This window comes from Salmo salar, chromosome 03, assembly GCF_965601325.2.
Source record: "Salmo salar chromosome 03, fSalSal1, whole genome shotgun sequence".
NCBI lineage: Eukaryota > Metazoa > Chordata > Actinopteri > Salmoniformes > Salmonidae > Salmo > Salmo salar.
Window position 1 is genome coordinate 70774486 of NC_138293.1, and position 17941 is coordinate 70792426.

At 43.0% G+C, this 17941-nt stretch overlaps 3 protein-coding genes across 3 annotated transcripts; all 3 read right to left on the reverse strand.

Moving 5' to 3' along the window:
- Positions 1–1660: 1660 nt before the first annotated feature.
- Positions 1661–7644, reverse strand: LOC106601319 (HMG box-containing protein 4-like). The gene is made up of 13 exons (XM_014193434.3): positions 7560–7644; positions 6758–6836; positions 6471–6607; positions 6308–6383; positions 5602–6192; positions 5262–5465; positions 4933–5129; positions 4651–4732; positions 4487–4551; positions 4243–4342; positions 2872–3047; positions 2578–2700; positions 1661–2403 (listed from the first exon to the last, which is right to left on the reverse strand). Exons 2-13 carry the CDS (start codon positions 6792–6794, stop codon positions 2359–2361), a joined length of 1833 nt encoding a protein of 610 aa, XP_014048909.3. The 5' UTR covers positions 6795–6836; positions 7560–7644; the 3' UTR covers positions 1661–2358.
- Positions 7645–7877: 233 nt separating this feature from the next.
- LOC106601323 (ankyrin repeat domain-containing protein 54) lies at positions 7878–10859 on the reverse strand. Its single transcript, XM_014193438.3, has 8 exons — positions 9777–10859; positions 9431–9478; positions 9219–9317; positions 9019–9090; positions 8793–8840; positions 8581–8705; positions 8381–8488; positions 7878–8220 (listed from the first exon to the last, which is right to left on the reverse strand). Exons 1-8 carry the CDS (start codon positions 10153–10155, stop codon positions 8146–8148), a joined length of 954 nt encoding a protein of 317 aa, XP_014048913.2. The 5' UTR covers positions 10156–10859; the 3' UTR covers positions 7878–8145.
- Positions 10860–10882: 23 nt separating this feature from the next.
- foxred2 (FAD-dependent oxidoreductase domain containing 2) lies at positions 10883–16443 on the reverse strand. Its single transcript, XM_014193437.3, has 10 exons — positions 16305–16443; positions 15662–15879; positions 15146–15457; positions 14784–15035; positions 14275–14610; positions 13946–14112; positions 13595–13760; positions 13019–13245; positions 12634–12804; positions 10883–12357 (listed from the first exon to the last, which is right to left on the reverse strand). Exons 2-10 carry the CDS (start codon positions 15874–15876, stop codon positions 12125–12127), a joined length of 2079 nt encoding a protein of 692 aa, XP_014048912.1. The 5' UTR covers positions 15877–15879; positions 16305–16443; the 3' UTR covers positions 10883–12124.
- Between the last annotated feature and the right edge of the window lie 1498 nt (positions 16444–17941).

The following is a 17941-nucleotide window of genomic DNA, read 5'->3' on the forward strand; positions in this document are numbered from 1 at the left end:
TATGAATATTGCTAGCAACAACAGCAGTAGAAAAGAGAACACTTTATTTCTCAACTCCTAATATTTAGCAAATTAGATTAGATTAGTTTATTAATCACAATGACAGGGTCGCAGATGTAATTGCAGGGTACAGTGAATTCTTAAGCTTCAAGCTCCAACAGGTCAAAAATATACAAAATTACACTGTCTTTGGTATTACACTCACTGGAGTGTCTGACATAGGCTTTGAAAAGCACCTGCAAATAGGCTACCAGTGCCACTAGCTATTAGTACGCTTTTTTTTATTTGGACATACATGTTTGACAACATATGACTAACCTTTGTTTAACCAGTTAAACAGCTGCTCTTAGAGAAAAGGTGTTACCTTTCTACATGATAGGCTATGCTAGAGTTTATGTGGGGAGGTCAAAATAATGAAAAACGAATTATCAAATCTATTAATTTTAAAATGTTGATGAATTAATTCACCTAATGATAAGACAACGTGATATTTTTCGGGGGCTAGAATGGGGGTAGAATGGAGGTCCCTGGAAAACCGGTTTGCCTGGGAGGGGGTCCCTGGGCAAGAACATGTTGAAGACCCTTGTGCTATGTCGATACTGATTATTTGTCGCCACTTTCGTATACACATACAGTGATTGGTCGCCACAAATGGTTTGTTTACATTTCTACTGTTGTGGCTAGATGAAGTAGACCTACAGCGCTATCTAGTGGTCGCGTCGGGGACAACCGTTGTTGACAACGTAGCGTTGGAACTGAGCCCTTTTCCGAACGCCTCGATCATACCAACAGTTGAACGCAAAATGGTACGCGGCATCATCTGGATATGTGCGCAACAAAGGTTCAACATTCATCTTCTGCTACCATTTATGTCAAGTCGTCTATGCCTATAGTTTGACTCATACAGTCGATAAATCCAACGTATGCACCAAACAGAATGCACCGCAACGCAATGTTGCAAGTAAAACGCAGCGTTCCATCGGAAATGTCCTTCTGATGTACCAAAATTCATAGCACTGTCAGTGTGATCGTGGCGTAACCTTGACCTCGTTCTCCTAAACTGCTACATCATTTCACCCAACCTGCTGCGTTGGTTCTCCTAACCTGACACGTTAATTATCCTAACCATCTATGTTAGTTCGCTTAACTTGCTATGTAAACAAACCATCTGTGGCGACAAATCATCTGTATCACCAAACGTTCTCTCAATTTCTAAAACGTATGAACAAAGTTAATCACGCTGTTGACCAAATTATGCAATATTTTACTTATTGGTTAACAGAGAATCCAAAGCACTTCATTAGGGAAGGTTTTGCATTCCTCCCTGGCTGAGGCATAGAGGCATGTGGAAGCAAAGACATAGTGTTCTAGTTCTACGCTGTCTGTAGAAAAGACATATCATCCTCAATCTGACAAGGATCCTGAGGATTCACAAGCAGCTGCTGCAGTTCATGTACAATTCACTTTACTCACTTAAACATAGCAATTTCAGTTGTCGGTATAACTGGCCTTAAAATGTAAATTATCTTGATACTCTACAATGGTTTGTTACAATAAATATAAGCCTTATTCATTCATTGGTTTGTGTAGGAGTCAGAACAACAGCTGTAGTTGAAAAATGGTGGTAGTGGTACATACCAGTCATATAAGTCTGCTATGCTCAGTCTGCATGTTGACACTGTCATTTTTATTTTCAACATTTCCATACTGTATACTCAGAGGAAGAAATGTATTAATGAAAATGTGGCTTACAGCTTTGTGCTTCAAAAGCTACAAATACCAGAATAGAGGTTTGATTGCAGTTGCCTCAAAATGTTTCTACCGTATACAAATGTCATTCTACAATCAAAATCTAAACCTTAATACTCAGTAAAATAGCATATATACAAAAGAGCAAGTCATTATGTAATTAACTGGTAAAACAAACATGAATAGTTGTCAAAATATATTATTTTCATGGTATGTTGATGGAAGAGGAACAATGGTAGACTTGGGCCCTGGCTCGTCCTTTTGAGTAAAAACTATCCTCTGGAGATACTGTATACACACAGAAAACACACATTCCCACACGCACAAGAACATACAGTTAAATCTGAAGATGCTAACAGACATGCCAGAGGGAAAGAAAAGTGTTCATTAAAATAGGTTTCAGTAAAAAAAGAAGAAATTATTAACACATTTTAAAATACATTTTAAAAACATGTTGAAACTATTAATATCCACGTTTTCCAATGCGTTGCTGCATAAATAATAGTCTGCATCCCAAGCCACGCTTCTATAATGGGCACTCTCACTCCAAACGTTTTACTTCATGGCGAGGACACTCAGTAGACGGGAAAGGAAATGTTTTTGTTGGTTTCACAGCCCTGGCATGATGTAGGCAATGTTGTCCAAGGTGTTGGACTGAAAGAGACATAAAAGAAGGAGAGAAATGTTTCAGGCTGGCCTTATGCAACACACTTGCTGTCACACAAAGTGCTATCACTACAGCCACATATTTTTACTTTACAGCCCAAGTGTGAGATGAAACCTTTCAGAACAACATTTCAAATAGATGGCAAGGTGTGAGTGATTTACCAAGACTTGGCGGGGACATCCGTTGAGCTGGGGGATCTGTGCTGTGAGGCAGGTCAGGGGTCCAAGGGCACACAAGATGGAGTCCAGCAGTACAGAGAGACTGCCTGACACCGCCACCATCCCCTGAGTGAGGTGAGAGCAGAGGCAGTTAGTCTAGTGGTCACACACACAAATCTTTGTTCAGTCTTTACTCATATGAATGTGATAATGAGACATTTCTGTTGTAGGTGAAGAGAGTACGTTTGGACACAACAGCTAAGTTAAAAGATGCAAGGAATAGGTGGTTGTGTGTACCTCTGTCTCCTGTAATCGGTGGCCGATGAGGGACAGGGACTCTCCCAGTAGCTGCAGGTGGGCGGCCGCATCGATGGGGTCGACATCAGGGACCCGTGCTGGTGACAGGGACACACCCACAGACGCCCGGTTGGGGGACACCAGCCCTGCTCCCAGCCCCATGCCCTTCATAGAGCCTGAGACACACACAAATACACCACACGCAGTGACCAACTGACCATGAGTGTCCTGTGGGCTACTGAGAGAGAGAGATAAAGCAGCATAGAGAAGGGACAGGACTACTGATTGACTTAGTATCACTGTCAACGCTGATAGAGCTGCAAGGCCAACGTGGCTGCTGATGGGCTCTTACTAGGGATGCACCGACATCACATTTTTGGCCGATACCGATATCTGATATTTTCCTTGTAAAAAAAAAAAAAAACAATACCGATATTTAACATTTTAGCGGCCTTTTAAGCATTCCAGTACAGTTAAATAGTTAACACACACACACACATGGATGCAGCGGTCTAAGGCACTGCATCTCAGTGCAAGAGGCATCACTACAGTCCCAGGCTGTATCACATCCGGACGTGATTGGGAGTCCCATAGGACCGCGCACAATTGTCCCAGCGTCGTTACATTTCACGTAAACCCTGTTTGTCTGCATCGAAGTAGCAGTCCTTGTACCTAGCATTAAGCATGGTGGTGACACAGTAAAGAGGCTCAGAGAGAATGCCACCGAATCGCTTGTTCACAGCCTAAGTTATAACCCCACGGTCGGTGTGGGCAGTTGTGTTGAGCAGGCGTTTCAATGCCGTGACAGAGGGTATCTGCTGCAGACGCAGTTGATTAGCTTATTTCTCCAGTCAGTTGTTCGAATGGCACTAGGAGTGTGTTCATGTCTCCAAGTTTCAAACATGTTCTCAAGGGCCATTGAAATGGCAGCAGCGGTATGAGAACCAGCACATTCTTGAGCATGCAATACCGCTTTCCTCAGTAGGAAATCCTCGTTGACACACTGTGCTGTCAGACTCAGCATGCTCATGAGGCTGATATCGCTGGTCCAAATGTCAGTCGTGACACACATAGCAAGTAGCATAATGAATTCCATTATCTTGGCGTTAATGGGTTTCGCCTTTGTGTTGTCTCGCTGAAATGTTGTTACTCTTTCAGATGACTGCTCAACTTGAACTGGTTTAGTTGTTGGAAGTGTGCGCTTAGTATTCATTATGTCATCTACTTACGTTATATACGTATGCAAGTCAGCTTTGACATCGGTTTTGCACATCGGCGTTAAACTAGACATTGGGCCGATGTTGCCATTTTTAGCTACTAGCGTTAGATTCCGATATGCTCACCGATTTATCGTGCATCCCTAGCTCTTACCTTTGCTTTTGACTCCATCTGTGGAGCTCTTGCGTTTGACTGTGGTGGCCTCAGCTTTGTTCTGCTTGTGCTGCAGGTACTGAGCTTTCTGCTTCCACACCTATGTGTATATACAAGCAATTTAGGCCATGGACCATGACTCATAGCATAGTGCTGGCACGCCATTCTTAAATTGATTTCAAATGTTTAATCAGAATTATCAATCAAATCTCTTCTTAAATTGTTCATTTCAAGTGAAACTTACCAGTTTATCTTTTTCTGGGAGCTGTTTCCACACCTCTGCCAACTTTTTGCTCAGCTCCCCGAACACTGCAAACAGTAAAGTCTTTCTTTAGGTTTTGTATAGCATATGTACCACAATCATTAATAGTTACAATGTAATTATAAAAAAGGGATAACTCTGCCCACCTAGTCCCGGCTGCTCTGCATTGATGTTGACCCTGTACTCTTTACAGAACACCTGGTATGCTGTTGTGTTCTTCTTCTTGGGCTGAGAGAGAAAGGAGAAGCAGGAGATGAGCAGTAATATATATATATATATATAAAGCATTTCACTACACCCGCAATAACATCTGCTAAATCTGTGTATGTGACCAATCAAATTTGATATTTACTGTACATATATATACTGTACAAAATGCAGTAAACACTGTCTAAAAGCCTAAACTACCAATCTGTTTTGGTTCTTACCTTATCTTTCTCCTTCTCGTGCTTTTCCCTCTCCCTCTCCTCCTTCTTTTTCTTCTTCTCCATCATTGCTACTTCATTACTTTGATGATGGTGAGTAAGGATGGGAGTAGGGATGGGGGCCCCCATGGCATACATTCCACCAGCTGCAGAGTGATTGGCTGAGCCATGGGTATGCGTGTGGCCTCTCGATGGGTCCCCTGGAGAAAGCATACAAGGAGCACATATTAGAATGCATAATAAAAGTAACTGTTGAAGTAACCAATGTTAAACATCTTTCTGCAATAGGACTAAGGCAGACTAGAGGCAGCGTTCCAAAAGCTTCTAATCACCTCCTGATCCTTTGCTGTGCTTCTTCTCTCTCCCGCCTTTGTCTTTCTCCCTGTCCTTCTCTTTCTCCTTTTTCTTCTTGCTTTTCTTGCTCTTCTTCTTTTTCTTTGACAGATGCTTGTACGAGTCGTCTATCACCAGCTCTCCTGCCTCCAGTTCACCCCCTGAGGAGGAGCTGTCTCCCCCCATACCCCCACCGTAGTGCCCTGACACACAAGAGAGAGAGGACATAGGGTTCATGCAGGAATCAACACAAATACAGGAAAAGTTGTTAAGTGCACATACAAATGTGTTTCTAATAATGTCTCTCATAGCGATAAATCTAGCCAAAGGCCCTCTTACCCTCCACCTCCACTTCTTTCCCCACAACAGGCAGTGGATCTCGGCTCTGCTGCATCTTCTTGGGGACTTTAGAGAGCTGCTTCCGGTCTCTGTCCTTCTCCTTTTTTATTCCCCCTTTTGAGGATGAGGAGGAGTGAGGAGGGAAGGGAAAGCCCTCTCCTTCGGCCTTCTCCTTAGGTGAGACCATGAGCTTCATCCTCAGCCCATCCGGCTCACGTATGTTCAGGAGATCTCCTTTAGGGGTACCGGTACCACCATGGAACAGAGACGACGACTTGGAGGAGTGCTTTTTGGAAGAGGAGGATGAGGACATAGGGCGGGAATGAGAGGAGTGGCTGCTTTTGCTTCCTCCAGTGCTCCCATCACGTTTGCGGTCTTTGGAGGAGTGGGAGGAAGAGAAGGAGGGGTAGGAGGGCTTCTTGTGCAGGTGTGGGCTCGGGTCTGAGCCGGTGGCCATAGGGGAGGTGATGGCCTGTAGGAGCCCCATGGCTGTGTCTGTGGGATGGGAGGAAGACGAGGAGGACAGGGAAGGGGAGTGGTCTGATGACTTTCGCTTCTTCTTGTGGGGAGGTGGGCCCGAGCCTTGCTGGTCTGGTAAAGAACATAGTGAAGGGAGAGTGAGAACATAATGAATCGGTTCAGCATAAAATTCACGCAAATAATTCAATATTTTTTATTGACAGAGCAGAATTCCTTCCTCTCTTACCTCTGTAATAGTAGTCTTCACTGTGCTTTTTCTTCTTCTTGTGGGAGTCCCCTCCCAATAAGAACATTTCTGAGTCCTAAATGAAAAAGTCAGGATTTGACTACATTTACAACCAACAGAAACTACATGGCACTACCTTTTGAAACCAGTGTTCTGCTGTTACCTTGGGCCGTTTCTTGGAGGACTTGCGGACCTGTGCAGCAATCTCCTCCTCCTCTCTGAGCAGGTCCTTGTATGATCTCCTCTTCTCTCTCTGACTGCGACCAGCCACAAGGCCCACTTCCCCTTCCATCCCTACCTCTGAGAAAGAGAGAGTTGTAATGCACACTGGGAACTTCAGGCATTGCATGACAATTGGAATGATGATGATGACTTTTAATAACTAAATTATTGACAGATTTCTTCAAAATAACATAAGAGGCACAAGAGGAAAGAACCGGCACAAATTACCAACTACTCCCTTCTTTTTGATCTCCTCAAAAGCCATCTCTCTTTCCTCCTCAACAGGGTTGCTCGTCTCGCTGTGTCACTAACAATAGCAAGATATTAGAACACAGTCATAAGGATATGGAGGAAACATCAGCCACTGACTCAGCCAATATAACACAGACATGCAACTTGTGACTTGGAGCAGTTTTACTGCAAAATACAGGATATTTACATTTCACTGTGAATGGAAGGTTGTCAAAAATAAGAGACAGACAACAATAAATAAGTATTTTTACACCAAATTGATCAAACTGAGTAAGCCTCTTCAAAAAGCAAGAACTGCCTTGTTACAACTCGCCACCACATATGGGTGATGAGAGAAGACATTCAATTTCTGTAATTGCTGTCTCTCCTTAAACTTTGGATAACCGTCTACACTGATAAATGGCATGCTTGCGCCTATAGTAATAATAGATACATTACAAAACTGAAGTGTGTTTAGGCAATTGAAGGATAAATTCCCGCCTACTTTCGAAAAAATACACAAACACACCCCCTTTCATTAGCTGAGAGTCCCTAACTCCCAACATTCGCAACCTCTTCTAACTCGTATTGCTGATTATGTGCTGGGTTATCCGGAAGGCACTGCAATAGCAGTCCGTGGCTTCTGGTGCAGCTAGGCCTATGTCAATCTAAACGGACAAATAAATACATTTTCATGCATTTGGTTCATACATTCTGTTTTAGCATGCTCAGGTGAGAATATGTGAATTTTACTGTCGCAAAGAGAGAAGAAATGTACAATTATATGTAATTTTACTACCTCTCCGGATTCACCAATTTACGCGGTTCCAGTCGCCATCTTTGATATCAGTCTACAACGATGCGCTTCGGCAGGGGGAGGGACTTGACTGGGATGTAGCGAATCAGAACAATGAAATCGTGTAAGTTATTGTAGTGCACAATGTCAATTGGCTGGAAATATACATTGCGTCTATTAATTTCAAGATATTGTAACCAATTTCAAGATATTGTAACCAAATTCATTTACTAATTCTATGAATGGATAATGATAACTGCATTAACTGACAATGCATGTTGATGTTACACCGTCTTTTTCTTATAAAGCAGAGGCAACAAATATTTCCAAACATTTTATTAATCCATTAACTCAGATTGTTACAACCATTTACAACAATGACCATGATTCATTTTTACAGTAAACATTCATGTACAACACATGCAAGGCAACAGAAAAAAAGGCAGGTACACAAAGATGTTGAGAGGAAGACCAACACAACAGTCAAGGGTAATGAGTTCATAAAGATTTTTTGTTATTTACTTTATCACAGTAGTATTCCCATTACCCCGCCGTAAACAGAAGAATGTATCCACAAAGAGAGTCCCCTCTACCTATCCCCCAAATCCTGCTTCTGTAGACTGAGTGACGTGAAGCTGGCCAGCAAGTCGGTTACCTCATCAACCTGAAACAGAAGAGAAGCCATAATTGTCACCTATGAAGGCTAATTCATTCTTGTAACAAGTAATAAGAATGATACCAGTTGGTTGTGTTACCATTTTGTTCAATGCCAAAAAACAGGTGTGTGTGTGAGAGAGAGTGAGTTAAACACAAATGTGTCTTACCTGTTCTTTGGTGCGTGTGTGCTGCAGCTGTGTTGAGATATGATCCAGTCTCTCTCTGGCCTCACTCTGTCCCATCACATTCAGGTACTCCCTCAGCATCTGAATGATCTACAGAGCCATGGAGAGAGAATTTCAGACTGCACAAATAAATGTTGGTATACTAATGTTTACATAGTGCTGTTGTAATAACCCCTTATTACCTGTGTGACCTCCCCTCTAAGAGTTTCTATACTCCTCGAGTCTCCTTCCTGCAGGATGTTGAGTTTGGAGCGTGCTAGGTGCAGGGGGGTCCTTCCTGCTCGGTCTAGGGCATCCACACGCGCTCCTGAACAGAAACACAACATTAACAAGTTATCATTAGCAGGTGTACAGTATGTATGTCCATGTGTCTTCATACAGTATGGCTTCTCACCTCCTCTCAGCAATGTGGTGATTACAGGCACGTGGTTGGTACAGGCCGCTGCAGAGACAGGTGCAGAAGTGGAAAGATTGTGGAAAATATACATTTTTCAGATATGGAAAAGTTAAATCAAAATAAATTGTTCATCTTTTACTTTTCTGCCATTGGGACCTAAAGTAGCAATGTTGTACAGCCCAGAACTAAATGCTATACTTTCAGTGCCATGTGTTGTTCTTACCCAGATGGAGAGGGGTGTTCCCAAGGCCATCCCGCTGGTTAGGGTCAGCGCCGTAGCTCAGAAGAAGTTGCACTGGAAGGAAGGGGATAAGTTAATCATTTGTTCACAGTAATGCTGCTGTGATTATTATCAGTTCATAACAATGTCATTACTGTTGAGTAATGAATCATGACCCCCTTGCACTTCTCACTTTGACTTACCAATGCTCTCATTGCCATTACAGGAGGAGAAGTGGAGGGCTGTTCTTCCTTTGTCATCTGCTGCACAAGGGTCTATGTCTTCTAGAAGAAGCCTGCGCACTGGATAAAAAAAGAGACAGAAACGTTAAACACCTGAAAGGGATAACATATATTACTTAGTCTTGTTGAGTCTCGCAATAGTTGATGTTCCAATAGTTCTCTTCAGTGTCTACCTGTATCAATGTCGTTGCCATTGGCAGCCTCTCGAAACCTCTTCACGGCTAGAGAGAATGAACAAACAAGCCAAAGGTTAGGTAATCAGGTAGAATGCTAAACTCTGTGCTTTGAGTGTTGACATGCCTATCACCGTCTGATGTATTAGGCTAGTATAATGCATACTGATGATACTTTTGTCAAAGTTCAGGAGCCATAGGCAGATGCCTTGCATGACATCCCGCCCCTCCGCAACATTCACACAGCTTTACACTGTTCACACCTCATGATTGGATGTGGAATTCACGGCTCTCTCCATCAACACCATTTTTTTTCTACAATTTTGAATGTGTGGAATTTCTGTACCATAAATATCTTTTCCAATGGGCCCCACATTTCGCCGTGCTCTCCCTTGTCGCCTCGCTCTACACCCTGTCACCTTCCCGGGTTTGCTGCTCGCCACACCCGCCCCTGATCCAACTCGACTGGGTTCCCATAGCAAGTGGAGGTACCGAAGTTCTTGTTCAGCGGTCTGTCCCGTACGACTCAATCTCACGGTGCCCTCTCCAAAGCCAGTTATCCCAAATCCCTCAGCAGCACCTCCATCCATCCTCTCATCATTTATCTTTAGTTCACCCTCTTTCTCCTCCGCTTCTTTTGGTTCAGACCCCACTGTGCATTCACCCTCGGAGCTTGAACGTTCATCGTCAGAAGCTGTTGCAACAATTGGACTCCACCCGTCCATGTTCACCGACTCATGTGGAATATTTATTTTGGCGTTTCTCTCTTCAAAATGATCCTCGTTCGCAAGCCAGTACTAGGAGCTACGAAAAGAGGCATTTATGTTGATGAACTGACTTGCAACTTTGAATACGTCGTTTATTTACTCCGTTGACATCGCTGGCTCTAGAACATCAATACAGAATCTATTCTACGCATATTTACCATTGTGGCTCATATGTTCATGCTTTGAATTCAAGATGCGTCCCTGTTACAAGAACCAAAATGTCTCCTGTTTCATTATTTAAATTCTCACGAGAACGAGCAGTAAAAGGCGCTCCTATTGTAAAAGAGGAACGTTGACAAGGACTATTACCAATCAGAGTCTACGTTGTTCGTTCTCTCGAAACAAAGCACCCACCCCCGTGCAAAAGAAGCCAATGAGCAAGCAGAACGTGTGCTGCAGTATTCAATTTCAGGTTAGTTCTACGTGAGCTCTTTGGGACCATAACCTTAACCTTTACCTTAACCATTATGCGTTAACCTTTACCTTAACCACTGGGGCGTCCCAAGGATCCCGGATCGCAAAGAACATTGCATTTATTTTATACAATTTGATATTATGAATAAAATCATGGATGATTTTACACTCAAGAAATGAAAAGCAGATATGATTTAAAGTGAAGAAATTCAAGATATATTATTTGCCCATAACCCTGTAAGCTGTATAATACAAAAAAAATGGAAACATCTGAGCTTTATGTTCTCTCTCTTTAATGTCCTATATCTGTTGCAACATAAAATAAAGTAAGCAGATAAATAACAGTAGTAGGCCTACACAAATAGTATAAAAAATAAATAATGCATAATTCATAGATGACCATGTAATGAAAACCCAACATCACCCATACTGTTTGTACACACATTCAAATCTAAATCTAAAACATTCCACAATTTAGTGTAATATATAAATATGATTTAAGGAATAAAATGGGATAAGCTGTCAACTCTCAGAGGAATCAGGATGGTTGTTCAATCAAAAATATTTGGAATATACTGTCAAAGTTTGGACACACCTACTCATTGAAGTGTTTTTCTTTATTTTACTATTTTCTACATTGCAGAATAATGCATTCCGGTGACTACCTCATGAAGCTGGTTGAGAGGATGCCAAGAGTGTGCAAAGCTGTCATCAAGGCAAAGGGTGGCTACTTTGAAGAATCTCAAATGTAAAATATATTTAGATTTGTTTAACACTTTTTTGATTATTACATGATTCCATATGTGTTATTTCATAGTTTTGATGTCTTCACTATTATTCTACAATTTAGAAAACAGTAAAAATAAAGAATGAGTAGGTGTGAATGAGTAGGTGTGTCCAAACTTTTGACTGGTACTGTATATACAAACTGAGTGTACACAACTTTAAGAACACCTGCTCTTTCCATGACACACTTATTGGTGTCACTTGTTAAACCCACTTTAATCGGTGTAGATGAAGGGGAGGAGGATTTTTAAGCATTGAGACATGGATTGTGTGTGTGCCATTGAGAGGGTGAATGGGCAAGACAAAATATTTAAGTTCCTTTGAACTGGGTATGGTAGTAGGTGCCAGACACACCGGTTTGTGTCAATAACTGCAACACTGCTGGGTTTTTCACACTCAACAGTTTCCTGTGTGTATCAAGAATGGTCCACCACCCAAAAGATATCTAGCCAACTTGACACAACTGGGGGAAGCATTGGAGTCAACATGGGCCAGCATCCCTGTGGAACACTTTTGACACCTTGTAGAGTCCATGCCCCGAAAAATTGAGGCTGTTCTGGGGGCAAAAGAGGGAGGGGGGTGCAACTCAATATTAGGAAGGTGTTCTTAATGTTTTGTAGACTCTGTATATACTGTATATATTCATAGACATTATAATGAGAGGTAGAGAATGTCTTGGGACATCAAAACTGTCATAGGCTTAGTTTTGGGATCCTTGGGTAAACAATCAGAAGTCAAGGTTTATTGCAGAGGACACTGAGGCTCCAGCTCGTGTAAGGTAATCAGGGAACGCTGGGTCTGTGTCTGGGGATGCAGAGTCCTGTCCTCCAAGCATTAGCCCAGCTTCATGGGCATGCTGCCACAGCTGACTATTCCTAACAACCCCATGCTTCCTCAGGTATCCCTGACGACAAAACAGGGGTGGCTTTCGATTGGTAAGGGAAAAGCGGAAACATGACTCTGTGGGCAAAAGAAACAAGTTCAGTTTTACACATTGTAAAACAGTAACCAAGTAATAAAATTTCTCATTAACTGAGTGGGCAGAACCGTAATAAAACAGTAATAACACAGATCCTGTATGAAAGTATGTCGCAAGTGAACAAACAAATCATGTGTGATATAAATAGATGAGTAGGAGGTACTGTATATGGAAATATAAGGGGCATATCCTAAGGGCATATCTACCCTAGTATAATAAGGTGTTGTAATGAGGGATCAGGTAAGGACATGCTCTACCTGCATAGAAGGCCCTGAGGTCAGTGTGGAGACAGTGTTCCAGGAAGCGCCGCAGTGGCTGGCTGTGAGAGATGGGCCCATCCCACTCAGTCAAGAAGTCCTCGATCATGTGATGCACTGCCTTGGGCCGTGGCAGTGGCCAGCCAACAGGACGGTGTCTCATGTCCCTCTCTGTTTAGGATGGCAGACAAATGAAAGAATAACATGTATTTGTTTTTACATACATACGTAGGTTTGAGTGCTGACATCATACCACAATGATGCCTTGTACTATACACAGGCATACTCTTCATTTGAATGTCATTACTTAACTTAGTCTTCAACACAACCATAAGGCCAAACTGTTTTGTACTCTTAATAAGGTTTCTAACATTCTCACACTCACTAGTGGGAAGTTTGTCGTAGTAATATAGAACAGGGTGGAGGAAGTTGGACCTCCAGGCACGGGTCCACTCTGACTCTGCCCTCCCAGGGCCCAGTGAGTCTGTGCGGTTCAGCCCGTACTGTAGAACCAGAACCAGCAGCCCATGCTTGGAGAGCTGGTGGCCAGACAGAGAAGAGAACTGGGGCAGGGCCTGGAGGGGAAACTCCTCCAGATACTCACAGTGAGAGCTGACAGGAAAGGAGAAGATTATTCAAAATTAAACTGGTTCACAAATGGATGAATTTAGGCTGCGTTTACACAGGCATCCCAATTCTGACCTTTTTTACACTAATATGTATTTTTACCAATCACATTAGATCTTTTCACATCAGATCGTTTTCAGGGATGCTCAGATTGGTCAAAATACAGATATAAAAATATCAGAATTTGTCTGCCTGTGTAAACACAGCCTAGTGAACATAAATCGGGATATCTACAGGCAATCAATCAATGTGAGATTCATTGGTAGAGATAGGTAAATGTCCATGAGGGACAATAATCATGAAAAAAAATGTGCAGTGGTTCAGCACTACTTACCCTCTTAGTAAAATGATGTCTCCAAGTACCCCAAACATTTGGTACGGTCCGGAGGCCTCATTGACCCTCCTCAACAGCCAGGACTGCAGCTGACTGATTGACAGTTTGATTGCTGGCCAGGAGTTGTTATGGTAACGCAGCTCAAGGACTCTATGTACAGCACGCACTAGGGTGGAACACATAACAAAGTTACAACAATAAATAGTCAAATAACAAACACATTTTGTCTATAAAAACATTACTTTATTGACAAATTTGTAATTTCAACGTTTTTCCCCCCTTTACAGGCAGTTACTAACTAAGTCAGATTTACTCTGTCTACGTTGTAATACCAGCAGTTTAAATGGTTACCTGTGTATCGGAAGCCATGGATGAACCCCCCTGCAGAAGAGCGATAGTCTCTTGAGTGGGCAGCCGTCCCCAGAACAAAAAGGTCTGGGGTTCCCCGCCCCTCGTACCAGGCTGTCACCCCTGGCAACCGCCCCCTGGCACCCTCACTGCTTGGTGGGCGGGCAGAGCTGGAGAGATTAACGCTATCATTATCTGACTGAAACAGCATGGCTTTTCCAATGAAAATGATAAAACAGAAGATCCACCACTTCCATAGAAAACAATAACTTTAACAGAACTCTTTTCACATTATGCAAAGACATGCCACTTTAAAATGATCATTTACATACCCATCAAAGATGCTGAAGTTGAACCGGAACCCCAGGCAGCGGATCACACGATCATATGGCTGGCGGAGAGAGAAGTTGTCATTGTGGTACACAGGTAGGTTTGTCGCTGTGACCTTTGAACTGTTCTTCCCATCCGAACTGTCCAGTAGCTCAGCTAGAGTAAGGAACAACTTGCCACGCTTTTCCTTCCCACTGGATCTGCACTTCTTCTTTCTGCCTGAGCGCTTCTTTTCATCCTCTCCATTTCTGACGATAGCAATGTCCTCAAGGCCTCCCTCCACCAGCCCATCAAGGGACTTTAGCTGGTACGTGTCTAGCAGCTCATTGTTCACAGCTCTGTGGAAGAGAGGAAATAGGTCACTTTGATATGAACAGATTATGCTAAGAAATTGCAACATACTCCGATCTAAAACACTGCTGCAGGAGTACTAAATCAGTGAAACAAAAGAATGAACAATTGGTAGGAGTGGACAATATGGGAGTCAAAACCTGATGATGCCTCTCAGTACCTGAGGTCTCCGACGTAGTGTGTCTGCCAGGCTAGGCGGACCGGGCTCGGGCTGTAGAGATGGATCCGGCTGGCCCGACCCAGGATGCTCTGAGCTGTTTCAAATGCTGAGTTCCCCTTACCCAGGATCAGCACGGCCTGGTCCTTATACTCCTCTGGGTCCACAGGGATGGACTCATAGCCCTCCACCAGGTCTGAGCCCTCAAACTGGACCTTCTGAGGATCCCACAGTCCTGTGGACACCAGGAGGACTCTGTGGGTCAGAGAGAGAGAGAGAATCATCTCTTTAATAGTATGCAGTGGAGAATTGTTCCATATTTCCATCCTTTTATATTAGATATGTGTATAGATATAACACAGTACCTGCATGTATAGTCCAGTCCATGCTGGTCAGTCAGTATGTATCCCCTGCCTCTAGGTGATTCAGACTCTGAGGCCCTGATCTTCCCGATGTCCACCCCATACTGGACCTTCAGCCCCAGCTCCTTCACATACATGGAGAGGTAGCGGGGGAATGAGTCTGCGTCTGGGTAGAGCTCCCGGCTGACTCGCTGAAGCAGCAGGTCGGGCCTGTCACTCAGGAGGGAGTTCCAATCGTGACGAAGGTTGAACTCGCGGTTCCGCCTTCCTGTGTAGATCTTGTTGATGCTGATGAGTTTCCTGTGTCGAGGGTATCTTTAAAGGGAGGCAAAAAACATCCATGAGATACAACACATGTTCATGTACATGGTGTAGGTCAGGACATATTTCTATGAGCAGGGCAATAGAGAAAGTTGCATCATTGTTGCACTGTCACAAAATACTTTGCTGAGTTGGAAAATTGATTCAGCAAGTGTAATACCCAATATAGTCGACACCCATAACTACAGATGCACTCACATATTGAAGAAGCTCCCTGGCCCCGAGTTCCTCTCCAAGATGATGTAATCTCTCTGACTCTTGGAGAGAAAGTGACCCATCTGAAGGCCAGCGGGCCCAGCTCCAAGCACACAGTAGTCATGGTGACGGGTGCTGTTGTGACTGTGGTAGTCATCAGGAAAACATTGGACCAGGGCGACCAGGAGGGCTAGTAGAAGAAGGATAGGGGAATCCATGACCTATGAATGAGTAAAAGGCAATGAAGGCATTTATTGGTGGGAGAGTGGGTTTAGTGAAGGTCATTGCAATACCCTGGTGACAATAATCAACGGAAAATGTAAGTTTTGAAAGCTGCAATCTGAAAATATCCACTGAGAGCAGCAACCATATTATTGCCAAAGTCATGCAACTCTTTTCAATGGCTTTACCAACATAAGAAGGTAAATTGAAATGAAATATCAGATAGCATTGTTCAAGTGAGTGGAAGAACAGAGAAAGTACGACAATAGCGGGCCTTCATGGGGTGTATCCCCGTGCTCGCCTTGAAACTCTGGCCCGACATCATAACTCGACATGAGGGGATGCAGCTGCACTAGACCGCTGGTTGAGAAGCGCTCCACGAGCACAAAATACACAGCATATCTATTAAAGTAGGATGTTTTACCTTTCACTGCAGTGGTTCCCTCTCATCTAATCCCATATCATTTTGCATTTGGTCTGTAAATAAAACTCTCCAACAACCTATAGTCGGAATTTCATAACGGAGCCCCATCCCTTGATACGACACTCCAGCATACCACAGTACTCTGACCAATAAACGCTGCTCTATTCTGGCCAATGAGCTTGTGTGTAAAATAGAGGGCGTGATAAAATTTAAAGTGATGGACAAGAAATGTTCCATACTTTTGATACAAAAATATCAAGTAGCAAATGTAACACATTTGACCTTCTTTATTACATTCTTTATTACAATGTTATAAACTTTGTAATGTTGCAATATTTGAGATTGAGATAATTGTAGTAGTTTGATAATTTTTTGGTGAAAGACATAATAATAATTATCAAATGTTAATTAAGTGAAACATAGCATGCATATTATTATAATATCATAAACACAATGAACTATTCATAAAATTCTCATGCCTAGAAATTGCTCTTATTTTTGCCTTCTGCAACTGCAACATACATTTCTGCTGAGTCATGGTATCCCCCTTCTCTATTTTGTTGAAACCTGTTGAATCAGGTTATCTATAGATTGTTAATAGATCAATAGATGGATAATAGACAAATGTAAGGTAAGTCATACTAATTGAATGTTGAGCACAAGAGTTTACAATGTAATCGCCTGAAATGAATTTTGACCTGCAGTTAGTCATTTGTGGCTGAAACTTTGTACCAACACAAAGTTCAATGAACACAATGGGAGACAGAATTGGATGAAATTGGATTCATTTAACCATTGAGTCCTGCCTGCAGTTAAATCAGCATATTGAATCACTCTTGTTATTCAGTCGTGAAGAGGGCATGACAAAGCCTATTCCCCCTCAGGTAACTAAAAAGATTTGGCATGGGTCCTCAGATCCTCAAAATGTTCTACAGCTGCAACACTGAGAGCATCCTGACTGGTTGCATCACTGCCTGGTACGGCAACTGCTCGGCCTCCGACCGCAAGGAACTACAGAGGGTAGTGCGTATGGCCCAGTACATCACTGGGGCTAAACTGCCTGCCATCCAGGACCTCTACACCAGGCGGTGTCAGAGGAAGGCCCTAAAAATTGTCAAAGACCCCAGCCACCCCAAGTCTAGGACAAAAAGGCTTCTTAACAGTTTTTACCCCCAAGCCATAAGACTCCTGAACAGGTAATTACATTTACATTACATTTAAGTCATTTAGCAGACGCTCTTATCCAGAGCGACTTACAAAATGGTGCATTCACCTTATGATATCCAGTGGAACAACCACTTTACAATAGTGCATCTAAATCTTTTAAGGGGGGGGGGGGGGTTAGAAGGATTACTTTATCCTATCCTAGGTATTCCTTAAAGAGGTGGGGTTTCAGGTGTCTCCGGAAGGTGGTAATCAAATGGCTACCCAGACTATTTGCATTGTGTGCCCAACCCAACTCCTCTTTCACATTGCTCCTACTCTCTGTTCATCATATATATGCATAGCCACTTTAACTATACATTCATGTACATACTACCTCAATTAGCCCGACCAACCAGTGCCCCAGCACATTGGCTAACCGGGCTATCTGCATTGTGTCCCGCCAACCCCTCTTTTACGTTACTGCCAGTCTC